Raw genomic sequence first — 12,971 nt, 5'->3', positions numbered from 1 at the left:
CCCTAGCGTGTTGGCTTGAATGGCTTCATAGACTTCATTTGTTTGAATGTTTGGTCCCTAATTTGGGGGAACTATTTGGGAGGGATTAAGAGATGTGGCTTTGTTGGAAGAGGTGTGTTACTGAGGTGGGCTCTGAGGTTTCAAAATTCTACCCCATTCCCTGTTAGTTCACTCTCTTCCTCCTCTTACATAGAAGGGTATAAGCTACTTCTTCAGCACCATGCCTGCCTGCTGCCATGCTTCTTAACATGCTGGTCATGAACTCTGAAACTGTGAGCCTTCCAATACCATATTTCTTCTCTCGGTTGCTTTAGACAATTCCCACCCCTCTCCACCCACCCCATCCCCACCCCAACCCTCCATACACCACCCCTATCCACCCCAGCCCTTATTCTAACTCCTCAATCCCTAGTCTCAGGATAAGGGGCGATCAGCCCTTAATAAAACTAGTGTAGCAATCCCTGCCCTGCCCCTCCCCAACCCCTCCCTGTCTCCGTCCTCTTCCCAACCCTGGGCTACTACAGTCTCAGGAAACACCAGGAAAAAAGCTGGAAGATGAAGAGGAGTACCATGAAATGCTGTCTTCTGGACATGACATGGCTGTTGTATTGATGAGCTCTCTGTAGCTATGGTCACAGGTACAAGGCTTGCACAAGGCCAAGCCATAAAGAACAGTTAATATTTCCATTGGCAGCACTGGATGAACCCAGTGAGTTAAAAAAAAAAAAAGACATGATGTGAGAAGCCTGGGTACTAAGAATAGGGAGTTGTGCTAGATATGATCAAGATATTCTATTACAGTTAAAAGTAAGTTAAGATTTTAGAAATAGAAATGAACAGGAATACACATAAATGTGTGTGTGTGTGTGTGTGTGTGCATTAGACTATTTGACTTTTGTCACTATAACCAGCACTAATCCCTTACATGATCACTGATTTGATTTTTGAGTTGAAAACAAAATAAAAATATTAATTAAAGTCAGTTAAAATGTATCAAGGAGTTCAACAATAATACTCAAAACTTTAAAGCTGTTAGGGAAAACAAAAGGCACACATTTTAAGACAGAGGGATGGATAAAGGTTTTCTGAAAGGGCTCCAATAGGCCTGAAAACAGTGCTACGTACCCACAAGAGAACAGAAGAAAGAGCAGTAAAGGGGATTAACACATGGTGAACTCAAAACTTAAAATACAACCAATCAAAGTACAAATACAAAAGTAATACAGTCAACAGACAGGCAAATAAATCGAGCAGATAGTTCTCAATAAAGCACAAGTAATCAGGGGTTGGGGATTTAGCTTGGTAGAGCGCTTGCTCTGGGTTCGGTCCCTAGCTCTGAAAAAAAGAAAAAGAAAAAGAGAAAAAAAGGCACAAGTAATCAGTACATACTCCAAAAGAATGTTCAACATGGCTGTCATCAAGAAAACAGTTTTGTCGAGGGGAAACGAACCTTCTATGGCGGTAAGTATGAAAAATCACTTTTAAAAACTAAAAATAAAACCGCCATATGTGTTAGCTATATCAACCCTGGGCAAATAGCTAAGGGAATCAAAGAAGACAAACCAAAAGTTATATGTCCATTCATACTAGCCATGTCTATTCACAGCATCTGAGATATGTGCAGTTCGTCTAGAAATCCAGGAACAGGTGAACTGATAGCTGCAAAGTAGTGTGAATTCACAACAGAGTTTTACTCAGCCATGAAGATACATGAAACGACATCATTTGCAAGGAAATGGTGGGAACTTATTTCGTTAAGCAAAATAAGCCAGGTTCAGAAAGATGTATGCCACACGTTTTCTCTTACTCGTGGATTCCAGATTGAAGTCAGAGGTACACATGTCTGAAAGTGGGGGTTGACGCTAACACAGATGGTGCATATGGATGGTAATGTCCTGATTAAGCTTATTATTTTGGGGGCCAATTTAAAAAAAAAAACAAGACAAAACAAGCTATTACTATTTGGCTCCTTCTGTGTCTACCCAGCATTGAAGTATTTTGCCTCTTCCTCTGACCTAACCTTTGCATTACTAAACACTTGAAGACACTCTGTAGAATTGGATAGGTATAGGGTAGGTTGAAGACAACACTTGCAGAGCAGTTACACATAGAATAGAATGATAGTTTGGTGCATAAAGCATTTGTCTCTGATCTGAGATCAGATTCCAAGGCACCACGGAAAAAGCTGGGCATGAGGTGGACCTTGCCAGTGATGACATGTAGACTCCTGGAAGTGAATTCGCCAACCAGCATGCAACACATGGTGAAATTCTAGGCCAATGAAACCCTCATTCTGATTTCATTTGTGTTGCTGATAACAAAAACAAAAACCAAAACAAAACAAAAAAACTTAAGGGAGAACAAGGCTTTTTCGTCTTGCAATTCCAGGTTATGAGCCATCAGCATGAAAAAAAAATCAAGGCAGAAATTTCAAATAGCTATTTATAACACGTCCACAATGGAACGGAGGGGGAAATGAATGCATATTGCTTGTGCTCAGCCTGATTTCTCCACTCTCACATAGTTTAGGACCCCTTGTCTAGGGAATGTTGGCAGCTAGTATGTCCTGGGTCTTTTCCCGTCAGATAACTTATGACTAGCCCTCCAGCCCCAGGCCAAGCCAATGTAGGTAACCCCACCTTGGGTCTTCCTTTCCAGGTGATTCTAAGTTCTGTCAAGTTGACCATCAAATGAAGTCATAAAATTTTCATGCAAATTGATAGAACTATAAACATTATACTGAGTGGGTGAGCCAGACCCAGAAGGCAAATGTTATGTGTTCCCATTAATATGTAGACCTTGACGTCAAATCTTTCGATTTGTGTGTTTAACTTGGAGCACCTGTAGAATACAGGAAACTAAAAAAGAACTGCTGTTGGGAACCAGAAAGAACGATCTTAATGAAGGGGACATAATAGAATACAGGTGATAAGAAGGGGCAAGGGGACATAATGGGGAGGGAGATTGTGGTGGACTAAATAATGGGCTCATAGATTGGAATGCTTAGTCTCGGGGAATGGCACTGTTAGAATGAGGAGAGACTCAGGATGTCTTAGGGTCTCATTGCTGTGAAGAGACACCATGACCAAGTCAACTCACACGAACATCCGAAATTGTAAGCAAGCCCCAATTAAGTGTCTCTGTAAGAGTTGCCAATGTTATGGTGTCTCCTCATAGCTACAGAGCACTGGCTAAGGAAGAGTTTTGAGTGGGGAGAGGTGTGAGAGGGGAGGTCAAAGGAGAAGGTGGAGGGACAGATAACTCATAATAAGGATGTTTTTTAAATCCTCATGGAAACATACTTATTTGTCGTGGATTTGATTTAATGCTCGAATTATGGCTTCCTAAATTTCATGAGAATCCCACAGGCGAGACACTGAAAGTCCCTGCCCCCAGCAGGTTCTAACTGGTAAATAAAGTTGCCAGTGGCCAATGGCTTGGCAGGGAGACAGAAGTGGGACTTTAGGACTTGGGGACAAGGGGTCTGAAGAAGAAGGAGGGCGACTCACCGTTGCCAGGAAAGAAATACGATGCAGGATTGAGAACTGTGGAAGAGAGAGCATAGAATCATGTAAGAGCCTGGGAAGAGTGGCTACAGCCACCCCCACTCACTCACCCCACCCCCCGTTTGGGTCTGGGATAGAAAGATGGGATGTAACTTTCAGTAAGTAATAGTTCGGAAGTATTGGAGGGGACCTGTTAGCAACACGGGAATTTGGGAGAGACCCAACCATTGCACTGTTTTACGGCATGTCAAAATAGAAGGCTGTGTGTGTGTGTGTGTGTGTGTGTGTGCGCGCGCGCTGTCTGTCTGTCTGTCTGTCTGTCCATCCGTCATCTGTCCATCTTTCATTTGAAAATCCAGAGCATTTGGGTAGGCAGTGTGGAACTTGCCCTATTGGTGGGGAGTGGAACGGATTAGTCTCCTACCGCTACACTTAACACATACAGACAATTGAATTGGAATTAACCTATGCAGGCGATGAGGCATAGGTTGCCAAATAAAATTTTCAATGCCAAGTAAGGGGTAGCATCCCTTGAGTTATTAACCAGGGGTGTCCTGGATACTCCCAAACAAGACAGGAGTTTGAACCGCTCTTAGTTACCTACCAGAAAGTGATGGCAGAAAAAGTCATGAACAGTCTCACCCCAGTGTGAGCCCTGTGTGTGACAAACACAGCAGGATATGCCCAAAGGGTGCAATAATAGTGTGAATATTATGGGGGTACCCAACTGCTTCCTGATCAGGTTTAAGGCAGTGGTTCTCAGTCTCCCTAAAGCTCCATTAAATTCCTCACTCTGCGGCAACCCCAACCATAAAAGCTTTTTGTTGCTACTTCATAGCTCTAATTTTGCTACTGTTATGAATCATAATGCAATCTGATTTGCAGGATATCTGGTACATGACTCTGGGGGGGGGGGTTGTGACCTACAGACAGCAGTTGACCTACTGTGACCAACTGTGACCTGCTGTGACCTACTGTGATCTACTGTGACAGCAGTTGAGAACTGCTGATTTAAGGCCTTAGGACTGTAAATCTGGCCAAGAATCTGTGGTTGAGGAACTCACAGCCTACAAGGTTGAATCTATTACTGTTATTTTGCTAATAACATAGTATGTAATGGCCCTCTAAATATATATCTCTATACCTGTAGATAAGTATAGCTCACAGTCTTTTTTTTTTTTTTTCTGGAGCTGAGGACCGAACCCAGGGCCTTGCACTTGCTAGGCAAGCGCTCTACCACTGAGCTAAATCCCCAACCCCAGCTCACAGTCTTCACTAGAGAGATTTCTTCGTGCATTGGATAGTGGTAAGTGAGGAGACCCATAACTAGTCGAAGTGCAGAGAAAAAGTGTCTGTGACCCCACCAACAAAAAGGACAGCTCTGTCACCCTTCCCCAAGGGTTAGGCCATTAAGGAAGAAGAGGAAGAAAGATAAGAGCCAGGGGTTGGGAAAGAGCAGAGCAAGTCAGGGTCTTCTAAATAGGACACGACGGCTGGTTCTTGGAACTGCAGCAGCTATGGTTGCCTGCGCAAAGACAGCCCCTGCTCGTAATTGAGACGCTACTGACAGTTGGCAGCTCCTGGGGGTGGGGAGGAGAATCAGTGTTCCTTAAGGATGTGTCCTCTGGTAGTTCAACCAAGCTTATTTAAAAACAGCAGCAGCAGCGGGGTGGGTGGGGGGAGGTAACACAAAGTTGGACATGATGGGAAAACCGGGGGTTGTATCTGGAGGAGTAAGGGGGAAGGAGAATGAATATGATCAAAGAATTAATACAAATAGTTTAAAAGCTATTACAACCTTATCTCAAAAGTTAAAAACAAAGAGGACGTGGTCTGAACATCCAGGACTAAGATTTTCTTCTAACTTCTATGCATATACCATGCATATATGCATCCACATGTCTAACATGCACATATTGTGCATGTATGCATCTACATGTCTAACATACACATACAAACATACACACACAATAAATGAACACACATAAAGAGTCATTTATTCCATTTTGATTATTCATTATTTCCATTGAGAGTCATTTGTTCCATTTTGATTATTCATTATTTCCATCCCTGAGGAAATCACAAGGCATCATAGAATTAAGATTAGAACTGTCCCTGGACAGGCTACAAATGGGAGAAAGGGCTGAGTTCACCATTGTTCAACTTTTTTATCTTGAACAAACTGCCCATGAGGACCCTCTGCATCTGGAGTCAAAAGGGCCAAGTACACGGGGGTCTCTGCTCCTTCTTCTGGGCTTTTGGTGGCTTTTGGTCCTGCCATGTCGGTTCTGACCCACCCAGGGCAGCAGGCATTCAGGAGGATCTTGTCCCCTCTCCTCTCCTCATTGAGTTTCCTGGCATAGATTCTGGACAGGACTGTCACCCCAATCTTGGACACCGCATATGCACTATTGGGCCAGCCTTCTTTCTCATGGACTCCTTCCTTTGCATCCTCTACAAACTTGTTCATGAGCCCCACCAGCTCCTCCTCAGTGATGGTCTCGCTTCGAAACTTCTGCCGCAGCTCTGGGCTGCAGTTTTTCAGGGCCTCGAGACTTATTAGGCTTGAGACATTCACCACTCTGCCTAAGAAACACAACATAAACACAGACGTGATGAGTTCCGAGTAGAAGGGGATTTAGTTGGGAAAAGTCACACCTGAGAGACTTCCAGAAGTGCTCATTTGAAGAGGAGCACACACGAATGGTGCCATGGTAGCACAAGGCAAGCTTGAGGCAGATTGAGCAGGCAAGAGGCATTGAAGAAAAGCCGCCCTCAGAGTTAAACTGTAGAACACAGCCTTAAGAAGTCCTGGAATCGGTTGGGGATTTAGCTCAGCGGTAGAGCGCTTGCCTAGCGAGCACAAGCCCCTGGGTTCGGTCCCCAGCTCCGAAAAAAAAAAAAAAAAAAAAAGAAGTCCTGGAATCTTCTAGAGGGAGAGGCTGGGACAGGACAATTGTACACATATGTTTTAAAACTAGTTATTTGTCTTCACTGGCGTCCTATGATACAGGGACAAGTGGGCCATCCATAGTCCACAGAAGTGACAAGATGGGAATGTCCAGGTCTAATGTAGGAAAGAATTCACACTAGTTATTTCTGCCCATCCTGCCATCTCATGCTCTTGTCAACGTTAATTAAGCTGCTCCTGTGACAGGAGGAGGAGGAGCTAGCTGCAGTGTGATAAAACACCTGCTCCTGCAACGAAAGCCACCTGAATACCAAGAACTCTAGAAGTCACACTCCAGAGAGCCAAATAACCCTATTAAAAATGGGGTTCAGAGCTAAACAAAGAATTTTCAACTGAGGAATATCGAATGGCTGAGAAGTACCTAAAGAAATGTTCAACATCCTTAGTCATCAGGGAAATGCAAATCAAAACAACCCCGAGATTCCACCTCATGCCAGTCAGAATGGCTCAGATCAAAAACTCAGGTGACAGTAAATGCTGGGGAGGATGTGGAGAAAGAGGAACACTCCTCCATTGTTGGTGGGATTTCGGACTGGTACAACCTCTCTGGAAATCAGTCTGGAGGTTCCTCAGAAAAGTGGACATTGCACTACCTGAGGACCCAGCTATACCTCTCTTGAGCATATACCCAAAAGATGCTCCAACATACACCAAAGATACATGCTCCACTATGTTCATAGCAGCCTTATTTATAATAGCTAGAAGCTGGAAAGAACCCAGATGCCCTTCAACAGATGGATACAGAAAATGTGGTACATCTACACAGTGGAGTACTACTCCACTATCAAAAACAATGACTTTATGAAATTCATGGGCAAATGGATGGAACTAGAAAATATCCTGAGTGAGGTAAACCAATCAAAGAAAAACACACATGGTATGCATTCACTGATAAGTGGATATTAGCCCAAAAGCTCGAATTACCCAAGATGCAATCCACAGACCATATGGAGCTAAAGAAGAAGAATGACCTAAATGTCGATGCTTCACTCCTTCTTAAAAGGGGGAACAAAAATATCCATAGGAGGGGATATGGAGGCAAAGTTCAGAGCAGAGACTGAAGGAACAGCCATTCAGAGCCTGCCCCACATGTGGCCCGTATATATATACAGCCACCAAAACTAGATAAGATTGATGAAGCTAAGAAGTGCATGCTGACAGGAACCAGATATAGATCTCTCCTGAGAGAGACACAGCCAGAGCATGTCAAATACATAGGCGAATGCTAGCAGCAAACTACTGAAATGAGAACGGGACCCACGTTGGAGGAGTTAGAGAAAGGATTGAAAGAGCTGAAGGGGCTTGCAACCCCATGGGAACAACAATGCCAACCAACCAAAGATTCCAGGGACTAAACTACTTCCCAAAGACTACACATAGACTGACCCAGGGCTCCAACTGCATATGTAGCAGAGGATAGCCTTGTTGGGCACCAGTGGAAGGGGAAGCCCTTGGTCCTGCCAAGGTTGGACCCCCAGTGCAGGGGAATGTCGAAGGGAGGTGGTAAGGGGGAGTGGATAGGGGAGGAACACCCTTATGGGGGAGGAAGAGGGGATAGGGGACTTATGTCCGGGAAACCAGGAAAGGGAAATGTAAATAAAGAAATATATCCAACAAGAAAGAAAGAAAGGAAGAAAGAAAGAAAGAAAGAAAGAAAGAAAGAAAGAAAGGAAGGAAGGAAGGAAGGAAGCAAGCCACCTGAGAGAGCTGGTTCAGTAGTAGTATTGTGGTATTAGAGGAATTTATAATGAAAGATATATGGTAGTTTGTCATGTGTGGGTTATTGGGGAGCTAACATGAACCTGGAGGAAAGTGGAATCAGATTATGGTAATCTTTACAAAGTGTGGTAAGGGCTTTCCATCAAAGGGTTTTGGGTGGAGAATAGGGATGAAGACAATAGGGACAGAAAGGAAAAGGCCCAAGAGACTTTGTAGCTGTGTGGATTGGCAGCCAAGAGTCTTATGTAGAGGTGAGCTGACCGACAGAGATGTGGAAGTCTCAGGCACGATACTAGGTTCTGACTCTGAGGGATAAGCATGATTTATAAAGAATTATGGTTGGAGCGAGGGAGTACGTTATGAGGAGGTAGAGAGGTAAGAGGTGGATGGATCTCGGGAGAAGGAAATTCTGGGAGTGCTCAAAGCAGGTGGAAGAATTTTCTGGGTGGTGGGTTCAGCGGGTAGGTGTTGGAGAAGGCTCCGCCAGGCTAAGAGAAGCCACTCAGAAAGTAGGACCTTGGACACACAGATGGGCATAGGGGTAATGGCCGTTTGAATTAAGACTAGGAAGGAAAATGAGGCAGATATACAAATCATGATGCCACAGTGCAGGTCAGTGGGTGCTGGAGAAACAATGGTAGGATGAATACTCTGCAAGGAGGTCTTGAGTGGGAGAAGAAGTTGGACCTGAAAAGGAGATACCAGGCAGACCCCAGTCAGACAGACCCCAGTCAGGCAGACTGCAGAAGGCCAGAACTCAGTCCGGAAGACCCCAGATGGACAGGTCCCAGAAAGGCAAACCCCAGGCAGTCAGACCCCAGGCAGAGAAGATCGCCCATCAGATTCACCTTGGGTTTTTATTAGAGGGAGTAGCTCTGTACAGACAGCCTGGGTACCAAAAAAGTTAGTTTTCATCGCGGCTTCTCTTTGAATGTGAAAGTGGTTGAGATCAGTGCCTTTGGAGGGAAGAAAAAGCAGTAACAGAGTATCATTAGTCAGAACTTTATCCACCTGTGGACTTGATGTCTAGTTAGGTAAGACCTCCTGTGGTTTTGTGAATGAGAATGGTCCCCACAGGCTCACGTGTTTGATTGCTTAGTCATGAGGGAGTGGAACTGTTTGGGAAGGATTAGGAGGTGTGGCCTTGTTAGAGTAGATGTGGCATTGCAAGTTCTCTCTCTCTCTCTCTCTCTCTCTCTCTCTCTCTCTCTGTCTGTCTGTCTGCCTACTACCTGCAGATCAGGATGTAAAGCTCTCAGTTACTGCTTCAACCCCATGCCTGTCTGCTTCTCTACATGGTGATCATTGACCATCTCTCTAAAAAATGTAAGTGAGGGGTTGGGGATTTAGCTCAGTGGTAGAGTACTTGTCTAGCAAGCGCAGGGCCCTGGGTTTGGTCCCCAGCTCCGAAAAAAAAAAAAAGTAAGTGAATGAAATGAAATGCTTCCTTTTATAAATTGACTTGGTCATTGTGTCTCTTCATAATAGAACATTAACTAAGACACCTACTGATATGTAATTGTTGTGTCTTTGAGGGGTTCCTGGTTTGAGAATGCTGCATTTTATCCCATGACATCTTGGAGCTGAGGTGAAGGAATCTTACAAGGAATCTTGGTGTAAAAGACCCCCTTCCCATTTCTTACTTATTTCAAATCAGTTAGAACCAAATCCAACTGGTTGTATGGTCCAGTTGTAACATCCACTCGACACGAATGTGCAAAGGACCCCAGAGTCAAGCCAGGTAAGTGGTTATAAAGTTCTTTGAACAGATTCTCTGGACCAGCTCTGAATTCCTTTACAAGGTCACCCTGAGCTAAGGCTAATCTGCCAGACCAGGGTTAACTGTTATTTCTCTGCCTCTGTAAACAATGCTTGTTGTAGGTGTCTGCACAAGTCACAGTTGAATTTTTTTTGACGTTAAAAACTCAAGCCAACTTCCTGCTAATCTACTTGGGACACTTCCATTAGTGCCTGGAGCCAGGCTAGCTTAGAATGCTTTGACGTGGGACACAGACATTGGTTTAAAGACTGATAGTCTCTGGCCGTCTAGCTCTCTAACTATGCTGAATGGTGCTGATAACTTCTAAAAAATCCTAAAAACTTTCTTGCTTATTCTGTGCTTAAAAAATGCTGGCTTGGGCCACTACCTCCTGTTGTCTAGCAGGGGGGTGGGGTGGGAGGGGATTTAGTAAAAAAATATGTTGCTCTCACTCCCTCTCTGACCAGCAGCCAGAAGCCTCTTTCCGACTAGGCTAGTTAACTCTTTGTGAGTCAGAGAGGAAAGAGAGGAAAAGAATCAAAATGCTTTATACAGGCAAATATGTACAGACATATATACATTCTCACACACCCACACTCTGGCTGGGCCTGATCATCTATCTTAGTCAATTCCACAAATATTCATGCATGCTTACATACATACATTTACCTACACAGGTACATACAGGTAAAACACACATTTGAATGGATGGATAGATGGATGGATGGGTGGATGGATGGGTAGATGGGTGGATACGTGGATGGGTGGTTGGCACAGAGCCTCCCAAGCCAAACCACTCAAACAACAACTTTATTTTTTTAACTGGCCTTTTAATACCTTCTTAGACAAAATGTTCTTTAAAAAAATACCTTATAGATAAAATGTTACATAAAAGGGGAGTTACATAAGGATGTTGATATTAAGTTCAAAGCAACAGCTTCATATGGCCTTGCCTTATCATAGTGCACACCCGTGGCTTTATCATTGACTGAATGCTTTCCTTGAACACAAATTTGTCCCAAGTCTATTTCTCTTTTTAGTGTGATTATGAAAGCTCATTGTATTCCTTATTACACACCTTTACTTACTTTATGAGGAGTGGGCGCATTCTAACTTTATTACATTTTTCCTAGCAAAGCAACTAGGACCATCTCTAAAAGCTTCCTAAAATTATTTGAATCAAATCAGAAGTTTATAGAATCATTAATTCATAAAAGTTCATCTTTATGTTGATCTGCAGGAAATCTGGTCAATAGGGTGGGCTAATGCCTAGGGATTATTATATTAATTTAATAATGACAGAAAAGGTATATCAGCTGCAAGAAGCAATCCTGAGATGAAGTCTCTTTGGGCTTTACCCTTGACCTCATCCATCACAGACCATGGGAAAATGATGGGCCACCTCCAGGAAGGTCACCTGCTAGGCTTAGCCTATACTAGATGGCTTCTGACACACTAGCAGTTAGTAAAGACTCCCTCCATCTTACTAAGGCTCAAGGGAGTTCTTCAGGCACCCCATAACACTGGAATACTCATCCTGTCCTTACTGAAGCTCTCTACCTATCTTGTTCCCTTCGAGGAGCCAGCTGTGATCCCAACAAGCCAAAGGCCCCCATCCCATACCCCTGCACTGCCAGGATAAGAGCAGACCCACCTGGCTGGGGTTCCTTGAAGAAGTCCCTCTTTCCTGGTGGCTTATTTTTGGGCCAGGTGCCAATGCCTGCGTTGTTGACAAGCACGTCCAGTCCTCCGTACTCCTTGCGCAGAAAGTCACGCAGCGCGCAGATGCTCTGCGGGTTGTCGATGTCCAGTTGGTGGAAGCGTGGGCTCAGGCCCTCCGCCTGCAGCTGCTGCACCGCTGCGCGGCCCCGAGCCTCGTCCCGCGCTGTGAGCACTACATCCCCCGGGAATTTCCGACACAGATCACGCGTGATCGCAAAGCCGATGCCCTTGTTAGCTCCGGTCACCAGTGCAACGCGGTTGTAGGAAGGCATAGCTGAGTGGGCAGTGAGAGGCACGTGCCAGAAGAACTAACTCGCCTGACTTTGGGCTACTAAGATGTTGGTGGACTTGAGATTGTCTATGTGAACTTCCGGAGTATCATGTGTCTGGGGATGTTAGGCCCAGAGTCCAGACACTGGAGCAGTCTCTGGCACTGCTCTTGGCTTGACTCAGTAGCTTTAGAAAAAAGAAGACAAGTACGCCTAAGTTAGTGATGGCGGAAGTGTCTAACTCACAGCAAGACATCTTCGTCTCTCAGTGGCTAATCGTCCTAATTGCTGAGTGTTTAACCAGTGATGGTATAAGTGCTGGCACCATGCATGGACTCAGTTTTATAATGGCTTACCACAGAGAAAGTGGATAGTTTGTAATGGTCAGGATGTGGGACTTGTTAACAGACAGCCCAACAAAGAAGAAAGGTGAGTCCAGATTTTTGAGAACAAAAAGATGAACATGGTCGGCTGACCTGGAAAGGAAACAAACCTTCAACACGAGACGCCTGGACTTCGCCAAAACAGACCTTAGAGCTCTTGGTGTCTGCCTACCTGGCAACCACGAGTCATTCAGTTGGCATTGTAGTTATGTCTGACCTTTCTGTTCTTTTGCTTCCCGAGGCTCCCAACTTTCTATGTTGCTTTAAGAAATGGGAACTGGCCTAACCCTTCCCCCTCCTCGAGTTTCTAACATACCTCTGCAGATGAAGTGAGTCTTTATGGATAGTATAGGATGAGTCGTAAGGAACGAGTGAGGACCAGGTGGCCGCTCACTGCTCAAATGAAGAAAGCCTGCTGGCTAATTCTTGGCTAGATTTTACATAAATGGTAGACACCATTTTAAAGTCATTATAGGCTTATACACCCTGGTTCTGAAAAGCTAACATTGTCCCTGCAAGTCATAATGGCTGCTTTCAGGACCCAGGGCCACCCCTGTAGAGTACTTTAGGGGGGTATCCACATGCATTTATTTGTTTAATTTTTCATTAAAATTTTTATATTGATCCCAATTGCATGTTCAG

At 44.4% G+C, this 12,971-nt stretch overlaps 1 protein-coding gene across 1 annotated transcript; it reads right to left on the bottom strand.

Annotated features, from left to right (window-relative positions):
- Window positions 1-5,477: 5,477 nt before the first annotated feature.
- Cbr1l3 (carbonyl reductase 1 like 3) lies at window positions 5,478-11,949 on the bottom strand. The gene is made up of 4 exons (XM_063270851.1): window positions 11,670-11,949; window positions 11,478-11,486; window positions 9,045-9,152; window positions 5,478-6,092 (listed from the first exon to the last, which is right to left on the bottom strand). Exons 1-4 carry the CDS (start codon window positions 11,947-11,949, stop codon window positions 5,656-5,658), a joined length of 834 nt encoding a protein of 277 aa, XP_063126921.1. The 3' UTR covers window positions 5,478-5,655.
- Between the last annotated feature and the right edge of the window lie 1,022 nt (window positions 11,950-12,971).

This window comes from Rattus norvegicus, chromosome 11 (assembly GCF_036323735.1).
Source record: "Rattus norvegicus strain BN/NHsdMcwi chromosome 11, GRCr8, whole genome shotgun sequence".
NCBI lineage: Eukaryota > Metazoa > Chordata > Mammalia > Rodentia > Muridae > Rattus > Rattus norvegicus.
Note: the sequence above shows the minus strand (reverse complement) of the source record. Positions and strands in the feature narration are given on the sequence as shown.